This window comes from Calliphora vicina, chromosome 5 (genome assembly GCF_958450345.1).
Source record: "Calliphora vicina chromosome 5, idCalVici1.1, whole genome shotgun sequence".
Classification (NCBI taxonomy): domain Eukaryota; kingdom Metazoa; phylum Arthropoda; class Insecta; order Diptera; family Calliphoridae; genus Calliphora; species Calliphora vicina.
In genome coordinates this window covers 108,380,859-108,406,554 of record NC_088784.1, presented here as the reverse complement: position 1 = coordinate 108,406,554, position 25,696 = coordinate 108,380,859, and the positions used below count along the sequence as shown (strand labels likewise).

Below are 25,696 nucleotides of genomic sequence, written 5' to 3'. Positions count from 1 at the left end.
ATGTTTTTAATTACATGATTGTGTAATTAAAAAAAAAATAAATCTCAAACCTCAAAACCGTTAAAGGTTTAAAAAATTTACTCAAGTTAAATAAAAATAATACATAAATACCCTCAAATAAAATAATTTCCTTTTAGTCACATAAACAAATGTTTTAACACAAACAAACATACTAACACATACACATACATACACCCACTCTCTCTCACTCACGTATACACAGATACGACAAACTCACACACACACACACTGTCGTACAAAGAAGAGCAAAAACAAATTATAAAAGTAGAGATATTAGTCATGTTTTCATTGAAGTAAAACAAACGAAAAAATGACTTTGGTTGAAGCTTTCAAGTCTACTGAAACATCAAAATTGTTTAAACATTTAACGCCAGCCAAAGTATTTCCACTCGTCCTCAAACACACATGCACATGCCAAGAGAGATAACAGGCAGGACATAGAGTTAGTTAATATACATATATTGTAGATGAGTGTATTTAGATAGAGAGAGAGTGAACCAGGAGAGTATTTACTAACACTAGCATCCGTTAAAGTGCCAAAAATTCAAATTCAAACAGGTAAAATATAAAATTTACTCACAAAAAAAGGCGTTGCCAAAAATGTCGTGTTTTGTATCTGTGCTGGCATGTGAACACCGCCCATTTTGAATGAGGAGCACAGGCAGGAATCTCTTGAAATACACAGTAACAATCATATAAACGGACAAACAAAAGGATGGGTATGATGCTAGAACAGCCACCATCTCTCACTAGTGAAAGTCTGACGTCGTCACCCTTAGAGAATCAAACACAAACAACATGGTTTCTGTCAACTATAATACACAATGCTGTTGTTGTTGTTTTGGTTGCTGTTGCAATTGTAGTTGTAGTTACTCACTAATACTTCCAAAAAGAACTTTATTTTAATTGTACTGTTGATATGACGCATGTTTATTGCACAGGACTTTTATTTGGTTTGTATCTGTGTATCTATGCATCTGTATGGGAGAGTGTATGTATGTGTGAATGTATGTATGTTGGTGAGTGTACTTATTGTTTTGGCTGCTGTTGTTGTTATTGTTTGTTATAGTCAGTTAGTTGGCTAAAGTGATTTTCAGTTTTGAGTGCCCTCGTACCACAAAATAGTATTGTCAAATTTTATAAATATTTTAAGGATTTAAATTGGGAATTTCTGTAAAGAAAAATCTCCTAGTTAGAGTTTTGTTTAATATCATGCGAAAAATAACACTTTTGTTCTTCTTTTAAAAAACATTTGATTGAAGCTTTTTGCTCCGATCTTTGAGAATTATTCAGAGATAGTTGCTGTGAGCGCCATATATGTTTTAATCTTCCAAACTCTAATCTCGATTTGCCTACTTTGGAACGAGTATTTTCATATATGCCTCCGGATATAGTCATCAAACATCCAAGATAACAAAAGGTGTTCACATAATCAATTTCCTGATTGTTTATTATAAATGGATCGACATTGTTCTTATTAAAGCAATGTGCTTGGTTTTCCTTATGTTCCATTCAAGTCCTACAGCTTTGGAGAGAACTGTAAGATCATTCAATCGATCATATCGTCGTGTTTGTGGGAGAGTAGACAAGTCCTACAGCTTTGGAGAGAACTGTAAGATGATTCAATTTGATTTGCCTATCGTTGTGTTTGTGGGAGAGTAAACATATGTCGTCCTTGAAATCGAGATCCTCTAAATGATTGTGCAGATTACAAACTATTCCTCTCCTTTTTTTACTAATCTCAAGCAGTATAGTAAAGGCAATAAATTACATCCAGCATTTGTGGTGAATACTGTTTCAATTGTGTCAGACTTGGATCATGGCATTGTCATACATTCATTTAATTATGTTAATCACTTTCGTGGGTACACCTTTATTTCTTAGGGCTGTCTATGAATACCAGATGGATATGAATATTCGATGGACTGTTCGATATGATTCGCAGTGCATTGGCCTGGCCGGAGTCCTGCTTGTTCGTCACGTAAATCTTGCTCAACATGTTTCAGCGACTGTTCACTATTGTCGCCATCAGCTTATATATTGAATTTAGGAGTGTAATACACCTCCAATTGTTATAATCACTTAGATCGTCTTTTTTAGCAAGTTTAAAGATTGTACCTTTTAACCACTCATTTGGGAACCTTTTGCTTTGCCAAGCCTCTGTGATGAATTGTTGCATAATTTCAGCTGAGACTATAGGATCAATTTGTAAAATTTCGGCTGATATGCCGAAATGATAATAAATGATACAAATAATATTAAAATATGATAAGTTAAATGTATCTGTATTTTACAGTATAATTATAATTTACTAATATTAGTTCTTCAAGTATCTCCAACCCACATACACATGCCTGTTCTTATTTATTTGAAAATAAACTATCTAAATTTGTACTGCATACTTTAGGGAGCTTTTTTATTACATTTGACTGGAATGAAAAAAAATCCGAGTTTTACCCCGAATTTTTTAATTTTTTTTTTTACAAAACATCTCCTGAAAATTTAGAATCGAATAAAAAAAAATCAGCCAAATCGCTCCAGCCGTTCTCACGTGATACCATTACATACATGGACCATTTCATTTTTATATATATAGATTATAAATTTATAGTTTATGGATCAAAAGAATGTAATATATTTTATTGGGTGTATGACTTAAAAATACGGAATTTACAATTGATGGCGTATATAATTTTGAAAGGTACATATCTAACATTTATTCGCACTTAGTTATTAAACATGTTAGTAAACAACAAAGTGTTTTTTGGTTTTGAAAATGTCGAATTTTGTGCCAACGAATCAACAAATGCCGGAAATTTTGCTTTACTTCCTTAATTTTCAAAAAAAGTGCCGCTGAAGCACACTGATTGCTCACCAAAGCTTATGGTGAATGTGTTCCATCGGTTTCAACGTGGCTTGTGCGGTTCAGAAGTAGTGATTTTGACACGGAAGACAAAGATCGCCCAAGCCAGTTTTAAGACCAATAATTGGAGGCATTACTCCATGAAGATTGTGTAAAACTTAACAAGAGCTTGTAAAATCAAGCAGCAATTTAAAAACGTTTTGCGAGCCGCAGAATTCATCCAAAAGCAGGAAAATTGGGTACCATACGAATTGAACCGAGACGAAATGATGCTTGAACGCTATAAAAGAAAACAATTTTTGAACCGAATCAGTACTTGCGATAAAAAATGGATCCATTACGATAAACCGAAGTTTAAGAGATCATACATGCAGTCCGGCGAACATGCCAAATCGACACCAAACCCAAAAGCGTCTTATCTAGTGTGAACAGCTGAAATCTGGCCAGACCATCACATGGGACCAGTTTGTTTGATTCGTGGGACCAGTTTGTTTGATTCGTTTAAGGTAGAATTTGCCGAAAAACACCCAGAATATGCGGCCAGACAACGCTGGGCCATGTTATGCAATACCTGGTAAAAACTTATAGGCCAGACCTTGCCCCGTCCGAATACTATTCGTTTCGATCGATGCTCTTCATTTTGTATCAGAGTATTCGAAATTGGATTTATTCGTTTTTGTTTTGGCTCGGAATTAGGGTTCCTACGCGGGAAAAATTTCCGGGAATATTTTTTTTGTTAATTTTCGGTTTAAGTTTTCTTCTAAAAGTTAAAATTTTCAGATTCGTTTCGATGGCTAAATTTGTTGCTAATTGAATCATTCTATTATATCCATAGGTTTTTTCGGATATGAAAAATGTCTCTAACTACGCATGTTTTATATATTTAATATAGTCGAAATTCTTAAGTTTTTTAATTAAACAAAGAATTTATTGATTTTATACTGATAAAAACTACGAATGTGGCAATGCCGATAAAATGACACTATTAAATTAGAAACCCTTATAAAGGCTAGACCAACATTGAGGAACCAAGTATAGTTATTTTATACTTCTTTTAAAACCCTGGTACAATTATAAGTAAATTTATTCGAAAACAATTTTCTGGTTTTTGCTTTAATTTAATGTTAAAAAATTCCCGGGAATTCCCGGGAATGAAACGATTTTTTAATTTCCTCCCGGGAAAGAAAAAAAGTCCGGGAAATTAGGAACCCTACTCGGAATCCATATGTTGCCTGAAAGATGGGAAAAGTTCATAGCTAACAATGGTCAATACTTTGAATAAATTTATATTGTACAAATGTTTCAAAATAAGAGCAAAAAATTTGAAAAAATATCGCATTTTTAAGTCAAACATAGGGTTTTTAATTTCCCGACCTTTTTTGATTCCCGGGATTCGGGAAATTTTATTCTACATTCCCGGGTACCCGGCTATTTCCGAAGTAAATATGATACTGTAAATTAGAAATATTATAGACAAATTTCATATAAAAACTTAGTGTTATAATTATTAAATATCAGAGCTTCGAATTAATTAATAAAATTTGAGCTTAATTCACTAAAATCTTAATCCGTAATTAAAGAATGTCAGCCTTTCATTCCATAAATCCATTCCTAATGTTTAATTTTTTAGATTCATTACAAAGCCTTTTTTAAACTGAATAAATTTTGAAGTTAATTAATAACAGAATTTATTATTTGAATGATTAAATTTTTGTAAAATCAAATCATTTACAAAATTAATTGAAAAAATGTCTTAAGCCTTTTTGTACTAAATTTGAATTGAAAAAAAATTTAATCATTTAATAAATTTTTGAAGCTATTTTGTTATGGATTTGAAGAACAAATTTAAAGAAATTAGAATGATTCAATAAATAAATTCTATAAATAATAAATTCACTTTTTAAATTTTCATACGAAAAACCCCAAATAAATAATGCGGTCTATTATTGCCGAGATATAGGCAAAAAACTGTAAAAAACTTTTCAGTTTTTAATTCCCGTATTTCCCGACTAAAAATCCCGGGAATCGGGTAGTGAATAATTGGCAAAATTCCCGGTAAATTTGTACCGGGAATTCCCGGGATAAAAACCCTAGTCATACACCAAATATACCATCAAGCTTTTTCGAGTTACAATACATATTTGTTCTTTTACCAGGTGGTTTTTTATATAAGGCGCTAAAAAAATTTAAAAAAGGGTTCATTTTGAGAAAAAAAGTCAACAAAGTTTTTTGATTTTGCAAAAAAAGTCAAAAATTGTACGTTTTGAGTTGCAAAATACTTATTTTGATAGATATCCCACTCGCATCCCACTAAGCGACCAAATAGGTCTTCAAGGAAAATATCTAAGCTTTATTTTAAGAAAAAACAAAAAGGGCCCATTTTAAAACAAAGGCAAAAAAGTTTTTGATTTCGGAAAAAAATATTAAATTTTTTTTTAAACATTTTGCTAAGAACAATAGGTTATAAGATACATGGATAAGAAAAAACACCTGCTTGACCAAAATGTCAAATTTCGACCCCCTCTAACTCAGAGAGTTATCGACCGATCTTGTTGAAAAATTGTGTGCAAATTTCACTTGACATGAAATGCCCCATAAGTAAAAATTAATTATACGTGATATAATGCCCAACCAGGAGTATAATGTTTACTCTGGTTTTTAATAAATTCGGAGGGGGTAGTAATCCAAACTGGCTCGAAAGGCTATTGAAATATCCCCATGATTATTCCAGTTCTGAAAATCTGCACAATGAGAGTATTGTATAAAGTTAAATTCATATCCAATAAATTCCCCCAAACTTTCAAATATTTCTCCCCCAAAGTGTAAACTGTTGGCAACAATGTTTGGCCCCAACGAATACAGTTGTTGTATTTGTTAGTGTTTGAGTACAACAATCAATTTGTGTGTTTTTTTGACTTGTACATCATCCATAAATACACACATACATACACTCGTACAAACAGAGGGAGACAAACACATACACACATTTGTACATATGTATGTAGTGTACATACAGTGTACTGTACTGTACACTACATGTATGTACAGAGATGTACTAGTATATACTCCCCCAAACAGTTACTACAATAAAAGAACCAAAAACAAAATATATATATGTATAAATACACTAGATATTGAAGTGTAGTTATAGTATTTGTATTAAAATTGCTAATAATCCGATAGTGGAGTGTTTGGATCCCACTTCATCCCCATTGTTGTGTAAATAAAGAAAATAACATTTTCATTTTGTGTATTTTGCGTATTTGGATTTTCTCAAAATGACACAATTGTATGAAACGGATATGAAACAATGTAAACAAACTAAGTACATACAGACATACATACCTCCACACTCATGCATACATATGTAACTATGTATGTATGTATGTATACTATTTATGTTTGTGTATGTGTGTATTACTGTAAATAAGAGAGTGGGTGTATGTTGGATGTAAACTACAATACAAGTATGTATGTTAAATATTCTTACATATCTATGTATTTGTTCAAATGTATTTATGTTTGGATGTGTGCATGTAAACAACACAATCACACAAGTACTTTTGGAATGTCAACATTAAATAAAGTTTGTATAATTTACAGCAACATTTTAATAATAATAAACAAATTCTTGTGATCTTTTACGAAGTGAAGCAAGTGAATGTTTAAAAATATATTCCATTGAAAAATGTAAGCACTATAACATTTAAAATATTTTCCACTGAATGAATTCATAAGTTACCCAAAAATATGTACACAAATATATACATCCAGACATACTTATTTCTATTATGTATTTGGATATGTAAACGTAAAATTGTTACATACACTTCAGCGTTGAAATTTAGAAAACAAATTTAATTTTGAAACTTTTAAAAAAATTATAAACAATATTGGAAACAAGATTAGGGAAATGATTATTATACATACATTATCAAGTTGAAAAGATATATCTTTGTTATTGTTGGAACGCCACTGTTCTGATTGTGTTATTCAGTCTGTGTTATCATTTCCTCAGTCCCGAACGCGACATTCGTAAGCCTCTGAAGTGAAAAAAATAAAGAAACTTGAACAATTTTTTTCTTATTTACATTTTTATAGCTTATTTTTTAGTGAATAATATATGTAGGTATTGTCGATTAGTTACTTCTAACATATTAGAAATAAACATTGTATCCCGAACGATACAAAAAATTAAACTCTAGAAAAATGCAAATATCTGCGAGTTGGAATATCAAAATAAAATGTTTATTGACGCAGTAACTTGTTTTTATACCCTTCACCTACGTGAGAAGGATATATATAAGTTTGTCATTCCGTTTGTAATTTCCACAATATAATTTTCCGACCCTATAAAGTATATATATTGTTACGAAATTGTACTTGAATTCAAATATAACGATTTTAAGGGCTGATTTAAAAGTAGCATAATGCTTTCAAATAACAGTGATGTAATGGCAGACTGTAACATATCTGTGGGCATTGTTAAATAAAAGCTTTCAGTTGATTTGATCGTAAGTTGGCAACGCTGTATTCGAATATTCAGTTAAAGAACATTGTAGAAAGTACACCACAGATGGCGTATGATCTAGAATATTCGAACTTTGACAGTTAAAGAGCTTTCTAGATGGTAATGCAGTGTTATAAATAGTGGCAGAGGTTGCAGTTGTTAGTGAGTTGATCAGAGACGCTTTTCGAATAAACATCATCTGAGTGCCTTAAAGTGTGTTGTGTTTTTCAAGTAAATTCGTGTACATTATAAATTGTGTCTGTAATTCTGAGAATTTATAAACCTGTATAAAAACATTGAGTGGCTATTTAATTCTGTGGTTGTTGTACATTTTAAATAAATAAAGAGTTGTTACAATTTTTAAACTACTAAACGGCTTTTATTTGCAATCAAAAGTATCCGCGTTTTGAAAAGGTTAAAACGTAACAATATTCTGGATCCTTATAGATAGCGGAGTCGATTAAGCCATGTCCGTCTGTTGAAATCAACTTTCCGAAGCCCCCAAATAACTTACATACACCAATTTTTGATCTACATATGTATATCTGGATTACTAAGTCATTAATATAGACAATATGGATATCTAATGATAGATAGGCGTATATAAGACCATAGTAAGTTGGACCTACAATGAGTCAAAATCGGAAAAAATATTTTTTAACCGAATTTTTTTTTTAACCAAAATTTTTTTTTTCGCTAAATATTAAAAAAAAAATATTGAAAAAACAAAAACTAAATTTTTAATTTTAAAAAAAAAATCGAAAAATATCTTTTTCAAAAAAATTAAAAAAAAACACAACTTTGGAAAACAATAAATTTTGTTTACCTAAAAATATTCAAAATTTTTATTTTGAAGTATAATTTTATATAAGATTCGGCACAGCCCAATATAGCTCTCTTACTTGTTTTAATTAAAGTCTTTAAATGTTTATTTGAATTACAATGGTCAGTCACGATCGCGGTGTACTAATAACAATCGATGATATTAACAAAATCAAATGAAAAAATTACCGTTAATCAAACTATGTCCGGCCACTTTTCATTATTTTGTAATAATTTGTTGTTGATAGAAATATTTTTTTCCGTTTTCAGTACAATTTTCTCATGATAACAACAAAGATTACCTAAAAGCGCATTATATTAACAAAATTTAGAAAAAAATCATTTGTTTATGAATATTTTTATTTTCGGTCACTTTGGACCTCTCTGTGAAAAAGCCCATATGTATTCAATTTTAAAAAATAATTGAATTTCTTTTATTTTCCTTAGCATACTGTAAGGGGTTGATATGAAATTGTATGGAATGTTAAAGTAAGTCGTTATAAAGGTTCATTAATTTTTAGGTTTTTTATACCCTACACCACCATAGTGGGGAGGGTATAATGCGTTTGTGCAGATGTTTGTAACGCCCAAAAATATTAGTCTAACACCCACCTTAAAGTATACCGATCGACTTAACGATGTCCGTCCGTCTGGTCGGCTGGCTGTCCATGTAAACCTTGTGCGCAGAGTACAGGTCGCAATTTTGAAGATATTTCGATGAAATTTGGTACATGTTATTTTTTCGGTTCAAGGACCAAACCTATTGAAACTGGCTGAAATCGGTCCATTATTTCACCTAGCCCCCATACAAATGTCCTCCCGAAATTGGACTTTATCGGTCATAAATGATTAATTTATATATGTATCTCCACAAATTCCGCTCCATATAAGTTTTATATACACAAAATTCATGTTACCAAATTTTGTTGCGATCGTTCCATAATTAGTCATAGCTCCCATATAGACTCGCTTCCGAAAATCCCTTTAACGTGCATAAATCGCTTAAAAATTTTGGTATACACACAAAATTCAACATAGTTAACTTTAATATAGACATAAATCACACGACCTAATTTCATGGTGATCGGTCCATAATTGATCATAGCCCCCATATAAGACCCACTTCCAAAAATCACTCAAAAATATAAATTATTGAAATTTTAAAAGAAAAATGTTTTTGCTCTTTTACTTAGTGTAGGGTAATATATGGTCGGGCTTGACCGACCATACTTCCTTGTTTTAATTTTCAAAGGTTTATAAAACAATTTTTGTAAAAAAAACATAAAAATTACAAATTTATAAAGACACTTTTTCGGCTGTAAAAACTTAGTTTTTTTTGTGATTTTTCTATTTCTGATTTAATTTATTTAAGTTTACTATCTATTAAAAATCCAAACTAATTTATATATTTTCTTAAATCATATTGAAAATGTTCAACAATTTAATAGTTTTTTTATGTAAATTTAAACATATTAAAGCATAAATGGGAATAATATTTTGTTTGATTTCGGGTAAATAAAATCACACCGAAAAATACTAAAATGTATGATTTATAGAACAGGCAAAAATCACAGTGTGATTTAAAAACTATCAGTGATTTGAAACACGTGAATTTCAGAACATGATATTTCAATGTTTTAAAGACAATTCCGAAAGATCTAATTTTCGATCAAACTATCCGGCATTGCTATCGATATCTCGCGAATAATATTGGTTCCAAGTCTTGAATTTTAACTGGCTTAAAAGTTGAATAAGTTCTAAAATTTGTATCCGATTTCTAAGTTTCTTTTGGGTTAATTTATTGATTACAATGCACTATCGGTATAATGTAATATGGTCAGCTATTGATTGTGAATTTTGTTTCTTATTTGCTCATATTTATGAACTTCGTTGACATTCTCACGAGACGATTTTATGATAGTTTCACTTAGCTTTTACCGAAATAACATTTAACAATTGTAATTGTAGTGGCATGATTCAAAGCAACATAATTCCATCACGTTTTGTTCATTTCTTTAATTTCTTCAAAATTTAATTATATTTTCTAAAATTTTGAGAATATTTTACTTTGTGTCATTTAAATTTTAAAGCTTTTATTACCCCCTGTCTATACCTGATAAATTTTTATCATGATAAAAAATCATCAGGTATAGTCTCCATTTATTAGTTTTATTGCTTCGTTATGACAAAATTGTTAGTGCTTTTGTTCAGACAACTTTGTCTTGACAACAAACGTCATTTATTGTTATGATAGATATTTGTCAGTGTATAGACAGAGGGTTAAGATTGACTACTATTTTTCCATTCCCGGGAAATATTATAAAATAGTTTTCCTTACCAGGAATAAATTAAGCCAAAAACAAGTTAAATATTTCAAATAATCGGCCAAAATTCAATAAACAATTTAAGAATTCTGACTAAGTTCAATCTGGAAAAAATTCGTAATTTCTTTCGATAGAGAAGAGATAAAAACTGGGAAATTCGGTAACCTTATAACTTCTAAACTAATACATATAAAACTTTAAAATGCATCTTCATATACATCATAAAAGTGGACGTTTGATACTTTTTTGAAATGCCAAACCTTCCTGGGAGAAACGAGTATATACTTTATTTTAGTATCGCATCCTGTGTATGTATAATTAAAATGCCATAATTTATTATTATTTACATCTATATACATATGTATTATTAATTTTAAATTTTGATTAATTGTTAAAAAACAAATTATTACCCCCTGTCTATACTTGACAAATATTTATCATAACAATAAATGACGTTTGTTGTCAAGACAAAGTTGTCTGAGCAAAAGCACTAACAATTTTGTCATAACGAAGCAATAATACTAATAAATTGCAACTATACCTGATAATTTTTTATATTGACAACCATTTTGACGTTTATCATGATAAAAATGTATCAGGTATAGACAGGGGGTTACAAATTGTCTGGGTTTAAATACATATATTTTATTAAATTATTGAAATTAGTTATTCGTTCAAATAATCAAGAAAATTTTAAAAATTAATCGATTTATTCGATTAAAATTAAACTTATTTCCCGCTCCAGTTAATGACCGGCTATTAACATTTAATAAAATATTATAAGACTCTGTAAAGTATGGAATAGTTATCAGTGGATTTTTATTATTTCTAAACAATTTAAATAAACAAGGAAATGATATAAATAGGCACAAGGTAGACTTATGTGCAAAAAATAAAAGAAAGTTTTCCTCATCATACGAACATTATGACGTATTTAAAAATTTAACGAAAGTGGTAAAAAAAAAAATAAATTGTGCAATGAACAAAATAAAACAGAGGCTTACAAAAATATTTGCAAATCCATACATACCCACAAACACACACTCTCACGTCTATTCAGACGTATACATATATCTGTAGATATACTCGTGTGAGTATATAAATAGCAGGGTTTCTATTTAATTTCCTGGATAATATCAAAAAAAAAAATATCATTCCATAAAAAATATGTACTATTCAGACCAACCCACAGTGATTATTCATTTTCATGTAACAACTGGACAAAAATAAAATGCTTTATTGTTGATCTATGATATCGAAACCAAACTGTTATAAATTGAAATACATATTGAAGAAAAATGCTAAGTATTAAACAAGAAATTGGCTCAAGGACTATATCCCGAAAGATAATAGTGCCATATTTTGCAATAAAATTCAGAAATTTGCTAGTATTTATATCTACTCGTATATGATTGTAATTAGACATGTAAAGGGTGTTTTTAAGGCCGACAGAACTTACGAAAAGTTTAACTGTCAAACGAACTGTCATACTGTGCTAACTTTATGACATTTATGATCAGTATACTCTGGCAAATCATGATGAATAGATGGACTCTACAACTCTAACAAATTATCCAAATTTACTTTGAAAATAACTAATCGAGGGAGGACTGTTTTATTGCAAAATTGTGTTCAGCGATGAGGTTCAGTTTAGGCTTAACGGATTTGTTAATATACAAAATTGACGGATATGGAGTGAGACCAAACCACCACAGACCCTACAAACTCAATTACATCCAAAAAAAATGCACCGTTTGGACCTTATTTCTTCCAAAATGAATCCTGAGCTGGCGTTACGGTCAATGGAGATCGATACCGCATCATGATCAATGATTTTTTGTTTGAAAATATGAATGACATTGATCCGGTCAAGATGTGATTCGATTTATTAAAATCAAAATTTGGCGATAACTTGATTTCGAGAAATGGACCTGTAAATTGGCCTCCCAGGTCCTCTCGTTTATTTCCTGTTGGGCTACATGAAGTCACAGGTTTATGATGATAAACCAACAACAATTGACGACTTGGAGGCCAACATTGTTCGTGTTATTCGTGACATACGGCCAGTAATGTTGGAAAAAGTGGTCCAAAATTAATTTAAAAACCGATTTTATGAATAAATATTTGTGTGATCCTTTGGTTTCATATATTTAATGAAAGATTTAGAGCTAGTTTCTGGGATAAAGATAATCTACATTCTTCGTTTAAACCTAAATTAAACTAATAATTGTGTTTCTCACTTATTGTTTATTTACTATATAATCTCGATTTAACTGAGCATCATTGGTGAGTTAAACCTAAGTATAAAATGCCAAAGCACAAACAGATGAAAAATAAAATAAACAATTCAGAACAGCAGCTCTTTGTTTTGATTTTAACATCAATATACATTTATATACTTTAATGCACTTTTTTTCTTTTACAAAGTTAAAATTTACAAAAAATGTTATGAACGCGGTTGCTTTTTCTTATAAAATTAAAGTACTGTCAAATGTAAATGAAACATTTTGAGGAATGAACATGTGATTTGACTGAAAAGTATGGCAATGCTAACAAAATTAATCCAGAAGTGAGAAACACAATCATTGGTTAAATCCCGGCTAAATATGTTTCAGGTTTAATATAATAGCGTGTTAAGCTACGTTTAACTGACAAGTAAGAAACTAGCTCTTAGTAACAGTGGTTTGGAAATCTTTTGATGCCGTTGTGAAAATTTTCTTAGGAAATCAGAAGCCTGAAAATTACGATTACGCTATCTGTACAATCATTTAGACAAGTTTCAACTTTCCCAAGTTACCACATAATTAAACCTACATATGTATACACGAGTACTTTCGAAAATTTTGCGAAACCCTAATATTTCGATATAATGTTTTACAAACATGTGTAAAATTCTGGTATTATTTTAACAGACAGACATTGGAACATGTTTTTCAAACAGTATTATTTTAAAAAAAATAGTTTTCTAACGATTTGAAGGCACTTTTATGGTTTCCAATTGAGGTATATTGACATGAGTTTGTTTTTTATTCTTTCTGCTTTTAGAATATTTTTTTTTTGTTTTAAATTTTTACTCATCTTGCAAGTGTAGATACAATTTAACCTTAATGTGGAAGGAAAAGCATTTGGTTATTTCCTAAACGGAGAAATTTGCTCAATTATTTGGCCATACAGAGTTCGTCTTTGGCATTTTATAGTTTAAGAAAATTTTGATTTCTCTATTTGTTTGTTTGCTTGCATAAGTTAATTAAATTTGTTTGTTGTCGTCGTCGTCGTCTCAGTCTCTGGTATTTCAACAAACAATTTCCCTTCGAAAACTGTTTTAAGAACAATAATCGATAGACCAACACCGGATACTAGAGAAAAGGAAAATGCTCACTAAGTCAGTTAGTTAGTCAATGATTGCATTTCGCTAATTTCATTTTCAGTTTCGAATAGTACTTGACTGCTGTCGCACCAAATCGGTTATCGCTTTTCCCAGCCACTTTATATTCAAATGTGTTTTAATTACAGTTCAACTACAAATAGAGCAAAATATTAATTCCGATTAAAATAATAAATACTGGTTTTATTAGTTGATTTTATGTATTTAATGCCCAAATATTCACATAAAATTTTATAAATAATGGTGCAATTAAACGCGTCTAGTGGTGAGTTTTACTCGAATTTAACGCTTTGAAACGGCTGTCATGAAATTGTGTGTAATAGAAAAGTGCTTATGTAATTATTGTTGGAATTTAACAGATATTTATGTAACTAAAAGTATAATTTAAATGGATTAAATTACTTATCATATGGATACAAACAATATTTATATAAAAATTCCATCGATGTACAATTCGCCATATCCATGGTTCAAGGAATTTTGTAAAAACCTAAAAAAAAAAATTCAAAAAATTTCCAATAATATAATTTGTATGTGAATTAGACCTGCCCTTAAAAAATTTATTTGCTTTGGATGGGTAATACTGCTGCAAAATTGGATAACGAGAACATTGTCTTTTCAACAATGTATAAAACATTAAAATCATTATAACTTGGTTATTTTCCATTCGACATTCATGTTTTATACTTTGTTAGAAATATAATCGATTTCCGCCACTAAAAAACAAACCAAAGCCCGCCCAAAACAATTATATTTTTAAGGACCGGTCTAATGTAAATATATTTTAGAAACAAAAAGCTTAAATGTTATTTTAACAATTCCGTTTTAAACAGATTTGTAGCGCCACGTTTTTAAGCAACGATTTTTGTTTTTCATTAGAAGACAAATACGTCGTCCTTCACCTTTTACCTTCAATTAAAATCAAAACTTAATACCGTTTTTGCGTCATAAAACACGTCAAGTAATTTGACATTGTAAAAAAAAAATACGAAATATGATTATTTAGGGTCGGGTAGCTATATTCTATACCTCTCAAAACTATAATATAAATTTCGATGATTGTATATTTTAGACGTTTTTTTCACTTACTCTGAATTTACAATAATTTTATTTAACTTTTACTGATTTAAATTCTATGACCCTAACCATAAAAGCCTTAAAGTCGATTTTAAGTCCATAAAGTTGACTATTATTTTAAATTTCGTACCATAAAACAAATTTCAAATATAATTTAAAATGTTGTTTTATTATTTTAAAATACATACGTTTTTTTGTTTTCTACTTTTATGTACAGTTTGTTTTTTTTTTAATTTTTTGAAATTTCTTTTTTTATTTACATTCATTGAAATATATTTTCATTTATTTGAATGTATGAGTTGGGAAAAGTTTTGAAACTTTTTTAAAATATTTCTTACGGTACGAAAAAAACAAACAGCCTAACTACAAAAGCCTTAAAGTCGAATTTAAGTCCATGAAGTTGACTATTATTTTAAATTTCGTACCATAAAACTAATTTCAAATATAATTTAAAATGTTGTTTTAGTATTTTAAGAAAAAGCTTTTTGTTTTGAACTTTTATCTATATATTGTTTTTTTTAATTTTTTGAAATTTCTTTTTTTTATTTACATTTATTGAAAAATATTTTCAATTATTTGAATGTATATGTTGAAAAAAGTTTTGAAGCTTTTTTGAAATAAAAACAAAATTCTATTTTAAAATAAATTCGACTTTAACAAAAATTAACTTTAAAATTTCTTACCCGAATCTGGTTAGGTGTTAACCAATAGTTATACTGTCGGTTAAAATTATTTTTGTATGAAAACTGTCAATATAACTATTAGTTAACACATAACTAGACTTCGTGTTAATGGGGGTTAGGCTGTTAATTTGTAATTATTGTATGGACGAAAAAATGTTGAAGGTACTGACCGTCCCCCTCTAGAACTCTGTATTTAGAAACACTCTGTGTAAAATATAAGGATGATAGGATAACGTAACTGGTGCCGTAACGATGCTGAAGTTTGGTTTTTCAGTTTTTATGTACATAATTGTAGTTATAATCATAGCTGTAAATTGTGAATATTTTTATTCGAAATATTTCCAAAAACTTAATTATTTTTGAATTTTTGTTTTATTTGAAAAAATAAATTTATATTGATATCATTCTATATTTTTCAAAATAGGATACTAATTAACATATATATATTTCGAATATAAAGCATTAAATATTATTCGATAATAGAATACGATATTAAATAAATTATACTTAAAAGTTTTGAATAAACATTTATAAAATTATACTAATAGTATTTGTATTTTAGTAACAATAAGTTGTATTTTATTTATTATGTAATAAATAGATTTTAAAATATTCTAATCAATATGAAAAAATTTAATTATTTTCAAATTTTGTTTTTATATTAAAAATTAAATATTAATTTAGTTTATTCAACTATGTAGTTATGATTAAAATATTATTTCACTTATTCGAAAATTTGTTGATAGATTTTATTCAAAGCAATATTCTTTGAATAATTTTATTTCTCCAAAAAAAGAAAAATATTTAAATATTCAACAAAAAATTTTTGAATACTTTTATTCATAGAAATTTTCTTTGAATAATTTTATTTGTGAAAATAAAGTCAAATATTTAACAACAAATTTTTGAACAATTTTATAGAAAAATATTTTTGTGTGTGAAAATGAGATCGGACGAAGATTTTTCTTCCGATGATTATGAAAAAGATCCTTCGTTTGCTATAGAAAAACAAACACAATGCTCAAAAATAATTCAACCATATTTTGAACGTCTATTTTCACTTGCGGGGTATTAAATAGCCCTAGGATGAATGACATGTCAGAGGATAATTTTTAACAACAACTAGTTACTTTAAAAACAGTTTTTAAAAATAATTCATGTATTTTGTTCTTCACAATTTAAATTAATAATAAACCTCAAATTGAAACCATAAATCTGTTTTTATATTCTAGTGGTAATCAATGATTAAGTAGTAGTTTCTAAAAATAGAATAATAGATATCAGAGAATTTGGGTTCCGAATTTCCCGGAATTTTTCCATTCCCAAACTAAGAAAAAAACAAGTAAGAGTGCTATATTCGGCTGTGCCGAATCTTATATACCCTTCACCAAATTATACTTAAAAATTTTAAATATTTTTAGGTAAAGAAAATTTAATTTTTTTTTCAGTTGTTTTTTTAATTTTTTGGAAAAAAAATTTTCGATTGTTATTTTAAATTTTCAATTTTTTTTTTTAAATTTTAAAATTATTTTTTTTGGTTTTTCAATTTTTTTTTTGTGAAAAAAAAAATCGGGTTAAAATTTTTTTTCCGATTTTGACCCATTGTAGGTCCAACTTACTATGGTTTTATATACGTCGTTGCAAATGTCTTTGAAATATCTATCATTAGATATCCATATTGTCTATATTAATGTCTTAGTAATCCAGATATAGGTCAAAAATCGAAGTCGTCTTGGTTTTTTTCTCATATCTCAGCCATTTGTGGACCGATTTTGCTGATTTTAAATAGCAAAATTCTCGAAAGCATGTCTGACAGAATTATTGAAGATTTGGATCCCGAAGATATCTGGGGTCTTCAGAAAATTGATTTCAACATACAGACGGACAGACAGACAGACAGACAGACAGACAGACAGACAGACAGACAGACAGACAGACAGACAGACAGACAGACAGACAGACAGACAGACAGACAGACAGACAGACAGACAGACAGACAGACAGACAGACAGACAGACAGACAGACAGACAGACAGACAGACAGACAGACAGACAGACAGACAGACGGACATGGCATAATCGACTCCGCTATCTATAAGGATCCAGAATATATATACTTTATAGGGTCGGAAATGAAAAATATAGAAATTACAAACGGAATGACAAACTTATATATACCCTTCTCACGAAGGTGAAGGGTATAACAAGTTAAATCTGAAAAAATTTCGAATTCGTTTCGAAAATAACTTTTTCAACTCAGAATGCCATCAGAAGACAATTTACATCAGTATTATTATGAAATAAAAATATTCCGTAATATTTATTAGAATTATTTCTATTCAGTAATTTTTGGAAAAATAAATTTATTTGTTTCAAATTTGTGAGAAATAAAAATATTTCTAAAGTTTTATTAGAATTATTTCTATTCAATAATTTTTTGTTTGAATAATTTTAGTTTTTTGTATTTTGTTTGAATAAATATTCTAAATAAATTAGTTGATTTTGTTTGTATCTAAATGAAATAAATTTAAATTTTATTTAACTTTATTTTATTTGAATATATAAAATTTTAATATTTTCTACAAAAATATCAATATAATTTAATTAAACTAATATAAAATGATTTAATTTATAATTTATTTTGTTTTAAAAGATATAAATATGCATAAATTTAACTGTAAATATTATTAATAAATTAGACAAATACTTTATTTAACTAATAAATAATTTGAAAATAAATATTTGTAATTGGAAACAAAAACTAAAATAATATAAAAAATATTTATATTTTGTATTTTATTCACAATGGCTATGGTTATAATGAAATATAAAAGACAAACAATTTTTAAAAAATTTCCCAGACCATTAACGTACATATCTCAGGCCAATTGAACAAGAAATGTAGGAAAAAAGTTTACGTACTATATTAAAATAAAAAAATACAATATTAAAATAAAAGCTAATTTTTACTTAATTTTTTTAAATGCGGTTTCAAATCTCATTTATAAAATTTAAAAAAAAAATTTCAGAATTTTATGTTCATCACATTGGGATTTTTTGAGATTATAGGGAATAAAAATATGAAAAAATTATGTCAATACCTGCAAAAGTTTTTAAATTTTAAATATACTCTGAAAGTTTTACTAAAAGCGGACAACGTTAACCCTTAAATCGTGAAGTTCAATGGTAAATATTTGGAATTTCTAAATGAATGATAGCGATTTTAATGAAACTAAAAAAATATATAATCTAACATTTACAATATCTGCGCAAATTGGAAATTAATCCTTAAGAGCCAATTTGTCAACAGAAAATGATAGCTGGCAGTTGCAATCTATAATAACATTTCGAAAACTGACAACGCAACTTAAGTTCGAATAAAAAATATATTTTTTTCCTCGATTATTCGAATAATTTTTATTCGATGTTTTCGATCGGACCCACTGTGCATTCATTCACAGTTTGTTTTCTACATTTTCACTTAAAATCTATATTTTCTTCAAAAAACATCAAAGTTCTCAGTTGTTATTGGAAAATGTCATAAACATGTTTCCTGCAACATGAGCAACATATTTTAATAACACTTTTTTTAACAATTTGAATTAAAATAACGTTCGATTATTTTTAATACTGTGTTGCCATACGGATTTTTTATTGGTATTGCCACTTATAAAATACAGTATAAAAATCTGGCAATATTAAAGTAGTTTTAAATAGAAATTTATAACCGATTATGGCCTATAGTAGGTAGGTTCGGTTGTTAGAATGTGAATAAAATATAATAAATAAATATAATTTAAAAATCTTTAATTAAAACGAATAAAATTAAAGCTTAATTTGTTTTAATAAGCTGATCTTTCTCATATTTGTTCTAAAGGAAAAATATAATAAATATTTATTATCACATGAACGGTCCTTGAAAACGCATCGAATGACATAATATTTTGCTGGTATTTAGGTTGAAAACTACTGTAATTCCTGCTTTGATCAAATTTCAATTCATAGAAGGGAAGGGGAGAGAAATGTCAATGTATAAAAGTTTTACAGAACAGAGCTGTAAATGAATCATTCTTTTTTGATTTTAATTCATTATGAATTAGCTAAATTTTGAATTAATTCATTGAATTGAAAAAATTAATTGAATGAAATTTGAATCAATTCAAACAAATTAGGCAGAAATGAGTTGCAATTCATTTCCAATTCATTTGAATTGAATTGATTTTGAATTAATTCAAATGAATTAGAAAAAAGAATTAGCAATTCATTTACAATTCATTTGAATTGTATTGATTTTGAATTAATTCAATTGAATTAGAAAAAAAATTGGCAATTGAAATTAATGAATCAAAAATGAGTTGCAATCAATCAAATTCAAGAGCAAATCTCTAGGGGGAATGAAAAATTTCTCCTTCCAAAATGAAAATATCCTGTACAAAAATTGAAAAGCCTTGTCCTGTGTCCGCGCTTGATCAATGAAAACATGGTGTTTGGAGTTTGTTTGTTCAAGAAGAACTGATTTTTATTTTGAAATATGCTGAACGACAAAACACATTTAATATTCAAGAAGCAATTACAAATTTTTGAAATTTTGAAATTTTGTGACCCACGACAAAATTTTTGCTAATATTTATGTTATATTTATTTCAAAAAAATAAAACTATCTTCCACAATTAATCAAAAATCAGGAAAAATATTAATGTGAATGAATCGTTAGCCTACCTACCTTGAAAAAACCTATAGACTTCTTGTTTTCGCTAGATTGCTAGCAGTTCACCTTTGATGATAAAATTTCATCATGTCTACGATTATTGACAGCCGTTTCACAAATTTTAATTGCACAGTATACATATATTAATCCAAAAGGATAATAACCAAAAATAAAAAAAACATATTAATATTGTTCACATCCAAAACTTTTTAAACATAATTTAGGTCAGGTACAATCCGTAACTTTAGACAAAACCGGAAAGAAATCTTTTGGTCTAAGTATAGTACGAGGAGAGGTAAGTCAATCTTTATACCTATTTCCAATAAATAACAAAAATCTACTTAAAATTTAACAGGCCAGAGATGGATCAAACTCGAAAGGTATTTTTATTAAAGGTATAGTGCCCGATAGTCCCGGACATTTGTGTGGAAAAATTAAGGTTGGTGATCGTTTGTTAACACTGAACGGCAAAGATGTACGAGACGCCACAGAACCGGAAGTTATCAATCTGATCAAGCAAGCTGGTAGCAAAATTGACTTAGAACTGCAGACCTACGGATCGGTAAATTTTAAGGAATAAAATCTGTCTTCAAACTTAATTTTATCTTTTGTTTTAAAGGAACAAAGCAACAAAGATGGTAATGAAATTAAGGAAAATGGTTTTTCACAAAATCGCAATATGTTTAATCAAGGTAATAACTGGAATTAATAACTGTATTAAAGAAATTATTTAAAAAACTATTTAAATATATTTTCAGATTCGATTAAACAACCCACCATGAAACAGCCTGCAATAAAACCGCAACAATCTATGAAACAAGCCCCAGGAAGACCTCCAAATGTCAATGCGATGCTTAAAAATTCAAATTTTACTACCACGAGCAGTAAATCGGATCAAAACCTTGACGATGATGACGAAGATACACGCGATATGACCGGTCGCATAAGAACGGCTGCTGGTGTTGAGGTACAAAAACAAAAACAGATCAACAAAACTTTATTCTTATAACACAGACTCGACCACTTTATTCTTAGATTGATCGCGCCTCTGCAGGCAATTGTAAGCTTAACAAAATGGAAAAAGATCGGGACAAAGAAACGGAAGATGAGTTTGGCTATACCAAGGGTAAATAAATAAATTACTTATGTATATCAGCATGTCTCCGTAATTCGATTCGGAAATAAAAATGTTAAAATTCTCATAAAAATACGAATAGTTAATCTTGTTTTCGAATAGAATTACGGAGTAACAACTTGTACATTACGAGTATAACTAAAATATGTTTGCTTTAGCTAAAATCAATAAGCGTTACAACACAATGAGGGACTTGAAAAAACTTGAAATTGTTAGACCCACAAACACAGCATTGGGACTTGCCTTGGCGGGTCATAGTGATCGCCAAAAGATGGGTTGTTTTGTGGCCGGTGTAAATACGAGCGGCCCCTTGGCCTCGGTGGATATAAAGTCTGGCGATGAGATTTTAGAAGTGAATGGTACTGTTTTGAAAAATCGTTGCCATTTAAACGCTTCGGTAATATTTAAAAATATCGATGGCGAAAGATTGGTTTTAATAACATCCCGCAGAAAACCAAATGATGAGGGTATGAGTGTGAAGCCTATTAAGAAATTTCCCCCAGAGATTGATGATGTAAGAACTTTGATTTTAAAGACTTGTATTATTATTATTCTTCTACCAAATAATGTTACATATATACACATACATACATTTGTATTTGCTAGACCAAATTCCTGTTTGAGCAATATGCTAAAGCCAGATCAGTGCAGGTGAAAAAGGAAGGTTTTCTGGGTATAATGGTTATCTATGGCAAGCATGTGGAAGTGGGCAATGGCATTTTCATATCGGATTTACGCGAAGAATCTAATGCAATGTTGGTAAGTAAATTGTATTTGTGGTTTCAAATATTCCTATGTATAGTAAATACGTTTGTTAATTTAAGGCTGGCTTAAAAGTTGGTGACATGTTATTGGCCGTCAACAAAGATGTTTGTGTGGAATCCAACTATGATGAGGTATGCATAACATTTCTCCTGATGTTTACATCGTCATGTGATACGAATATAAACAAGTTGGCATTGTATTTCGACAAATAACAATACTCGACAGCCAAAAAGGGCTCCTCGGCAAAACATTTTTTTATATATAATTTTGACACGCTTATCATATTCGAGATATTTTTATCTCAAGAATTTAAGGAAGTTGAGCTGATAATAATTGAGTACAATATTTTAGTTTAAATATTAAGTATGTTTGCTAGATTATGCAAGGGTATATAAGATATGGCGAAGGGTGTATAAGGTTCCGAATATAGCTATCTTACAGACCTGTCACAGAATTCCATTCCGATCGAAAGTGGAATTAATTCCGTATTTCGCTTTTTCAGAAAAAGTATAATAAAAATTTCTTTCGGAATGAAACCACTTTCTGTTTTCAAAGTGGTATTGATATTCGTTTGTAATTATTTGTTTTTCTTAAAATTTTAAACAATTTCTGTACCAAAAACTTCAAATTTGTTTTAATGTAAAAAACACTTTTAAATTAAAATCAGAAATAACGAATTATGTTTTTGTTTTTAATTTTATTAGTATTTTAATTCTTGATGAATTTACCATTATCATTAAAATACCGTCAACCGGAATAATAGAAAATACCGTTTCTGTCAACCTTGATATTAATTATTAATATCAAGGTTGACAGAAACGGTATTAATAATTAATATAACAAATGATACTCAACTAAGAGCTTAACTTCCATAGATTTTAAATCCATAAAAAGTTTTTAAAACATTCAGTTAAATTCTACATTCTTATGTCAATAGTAACCATTTGTTATCGATATCGGCGAAACATATACAATTGTTTGACTCAATACTGCCGGCGATGTCGACGACGCCAAATAGAATAAGGGTGATTATAAATAAAACAAGTAAGAGTGCTATATTCGGCTGTGCCGAATCTTATATACCCTTCACCAAATTATACTTCAAAATTTTAAATATTTTTAGATAAACAAAATTTAATTTTTTTTCCAGTTGTTTTTTAATTTTTTGGAAAAAAAAATTTTTCAATTATTTTAATTTTTTTTTTTAAATTTAAAATTTTTTTTTTTAAATTTTAAAATTTTTTTTCCCGATTTTGACCCATTGTAGGTCCAACTTACTATGGTCTTATATACGTCGTTGCAAATGTCTTTGAAATATCTATCATTAGATATCCATATTGTCTATATTAATGTCTTAGAAATCCAGATATAGGTAAAAAAAATAGGTCAAAAATCGAGGTTGTCTTGGTTTTTTCCTCATATCTCAGCCATTTGTGGACCGATTTTGCTGATTTTAAATAGCAAAATTCTCGAAAGCATGTCTGACAGAATTATTGAAGATTTGGATCCCGAAGATATCTGGGGTCTTCAGAAAACTGATTTCAACAGACAGACAGACAGACAGACAGACAGGCAGGCAGACAGACAGACAGACAGACAGACAGACAGACAGACAGACAGACAGACAGACAGACAGACAGACAGACAGACAGACAGACAGACAGACAGACAGACAGACAGACAGACAGACAGACAGACAGACAGACAGACAGACAGACAGACAGACAGACGGACATGGATTAATCGACTCCGCTATCTATAAGGATCCAGAATATATATACTTTATAGGGTCGGAAATGAAAAATGTAGAAATTACAAACGGAATGACAAACTTATATATACCCTTCTCACGAAGGTGAAGGGTATAAAAATACTCGCATGTTCGAATAGGTATTCGATCGTGTTCTACTGCGGTAATTAGCCCCCAGATGATTTGTACGAGGAGACGACCTTATATAAAATTTTATTTTGTATAATGCAATTTGAACTTTTTGGTTTGGAATCAAGACGAATTACGCTAAATAACTTATTTGTTAAATTATTTGCTTGTAGGCGGTGGCTTTGTTGAAACGTGCCGAGGGCATTGTGAATTTGGTCGTGTTAACTTTAAAAACCGAAGAGCAAATAAAGAAAGAAAAAGAGGAGGAAGAAAAGAAAAAAGAAGCGGCAGCTCCCAAAGAACCGGAAAAACCCGTTGACCCATCAATTATTGAAGTGGTGCCAGGTCGTAAGATTGTTATAGAAGTAAAAACCGATAAGAAACCTTTGGGTGTTATTGTTGTGGGTGGCAAAAACAATTATGTCAAGGTAAGCTTAACTTTACTTCAATTAAATATGTTTAAAATGCTTTATTAATAATAATGCGTATCCTTAGACGGGCTGTATTATAACTCACATTTATCCTGAGGGTGTTATAGCTGAAGATAAACGCCTGAAGATTTTCGATCACATCATCCAAGTAAATGGCAAAGAAGTCCAATGCGAAGCAATGACTACTTTGAAAGTTCATCAATTATTCTATACACTATATGAGAAAATTGTAACCATACAAGTATACCGCGCCGATCCTCCCGAAGTGGAGACATTTAAGGTGGAGTTTGCTAAAAAAGCTGGCAAGGATTTGGGTCTTTCGTTGGCACCCAATGAAAAAGGATGCACAATTTCAGAAATTGTGAGTATTACTAAATTTAAATTAACTTCTGGGATGTTATTGTGTAATTAATTTCGGAAATAAATTCGTTCAAATTTGTATGCTTTATACCAAAGAATATCAGCCCAATTATGAATAAAAATTCCCCGGGAGTTTTTCCCCTTTTCTCATTTTTCCTATTCAATGGGAATTTTTATTCATATTGGGCTGTATACCTTTTTGCATTGTATTTCGAAAGTGTTTCCTTTCGAATTTCACAATAACCTCTTTATTGACTAAAGAGTGGCTAAGTATGTATTCCCATAAGGGATAGTCAGCCAGTCTTTTGAATACGGCTGGCTACAAGTTACATATTTTATTATATTTTCCTTGCAGACCTCTGCTGGTTATGCTGATATCGATAATAAATTACAACGCGGTGACATTATTACTAAATTCAATGGCGACTCACTGGAAGGTTTGACATTTGAAGTTTGCTACGCCTTGTTTAAGGGAGCTACTGGTAAAATCTCTTTGGAAATAACCCGACCCAAACCCACAACACGTACAGAACCACCAAAATAAATCAAGATTTGCAGGACACTTTAAGCTGAAGCTGGAAAATTGCTATTGTTTTAAATTTAATTTTAAGATATTTTCAAAAGTATGTACTCAAATAAGAATAAACATGACATGTCTGGGTAGGTAATTGTTATAAACTAAATATGATTGATGAAATTAAGAAAATAAAATAAAAACACATAATTTAATAAA

General features: G+C 29.4%; 1 protein-coding gene across 1 annotated transcript; it reads left to right on the top strand.

The window, feature by feature from the left end:
* The first annotated feature begins 736 nt into the window (after positions 1 to 736).
* On the top strand, positions 737 to 25,696 carry inaD (inactivation no afterpotential D). The gene is made up of 13 exons (XM_065513028.1): positions 737 to 880; positions 1,771 to 1,882; positions 20,618 to 20,688; positions 20,749 to 20,955; positions 21,013 to 21,085; positions 21,152 to 21,360; positions 21,429 to 21,519; positions 21,687 to 22,042; positions 22,135 to 22,287; positions 22,353 to 22,424; positions 24,346 to 24,600; positions 24,668 to 24,964; positions 25,319 to 25,696. The coding sequence occupies exons 1-13, from the start codon at positions 737 to 739 to the stop codon at positions 25,505 to 25,507; spliced, it is 2,229 nt and encodes a 742-aa protein (XP_065369100.1). The 3' UTR covers positions 25,508 to 25,696.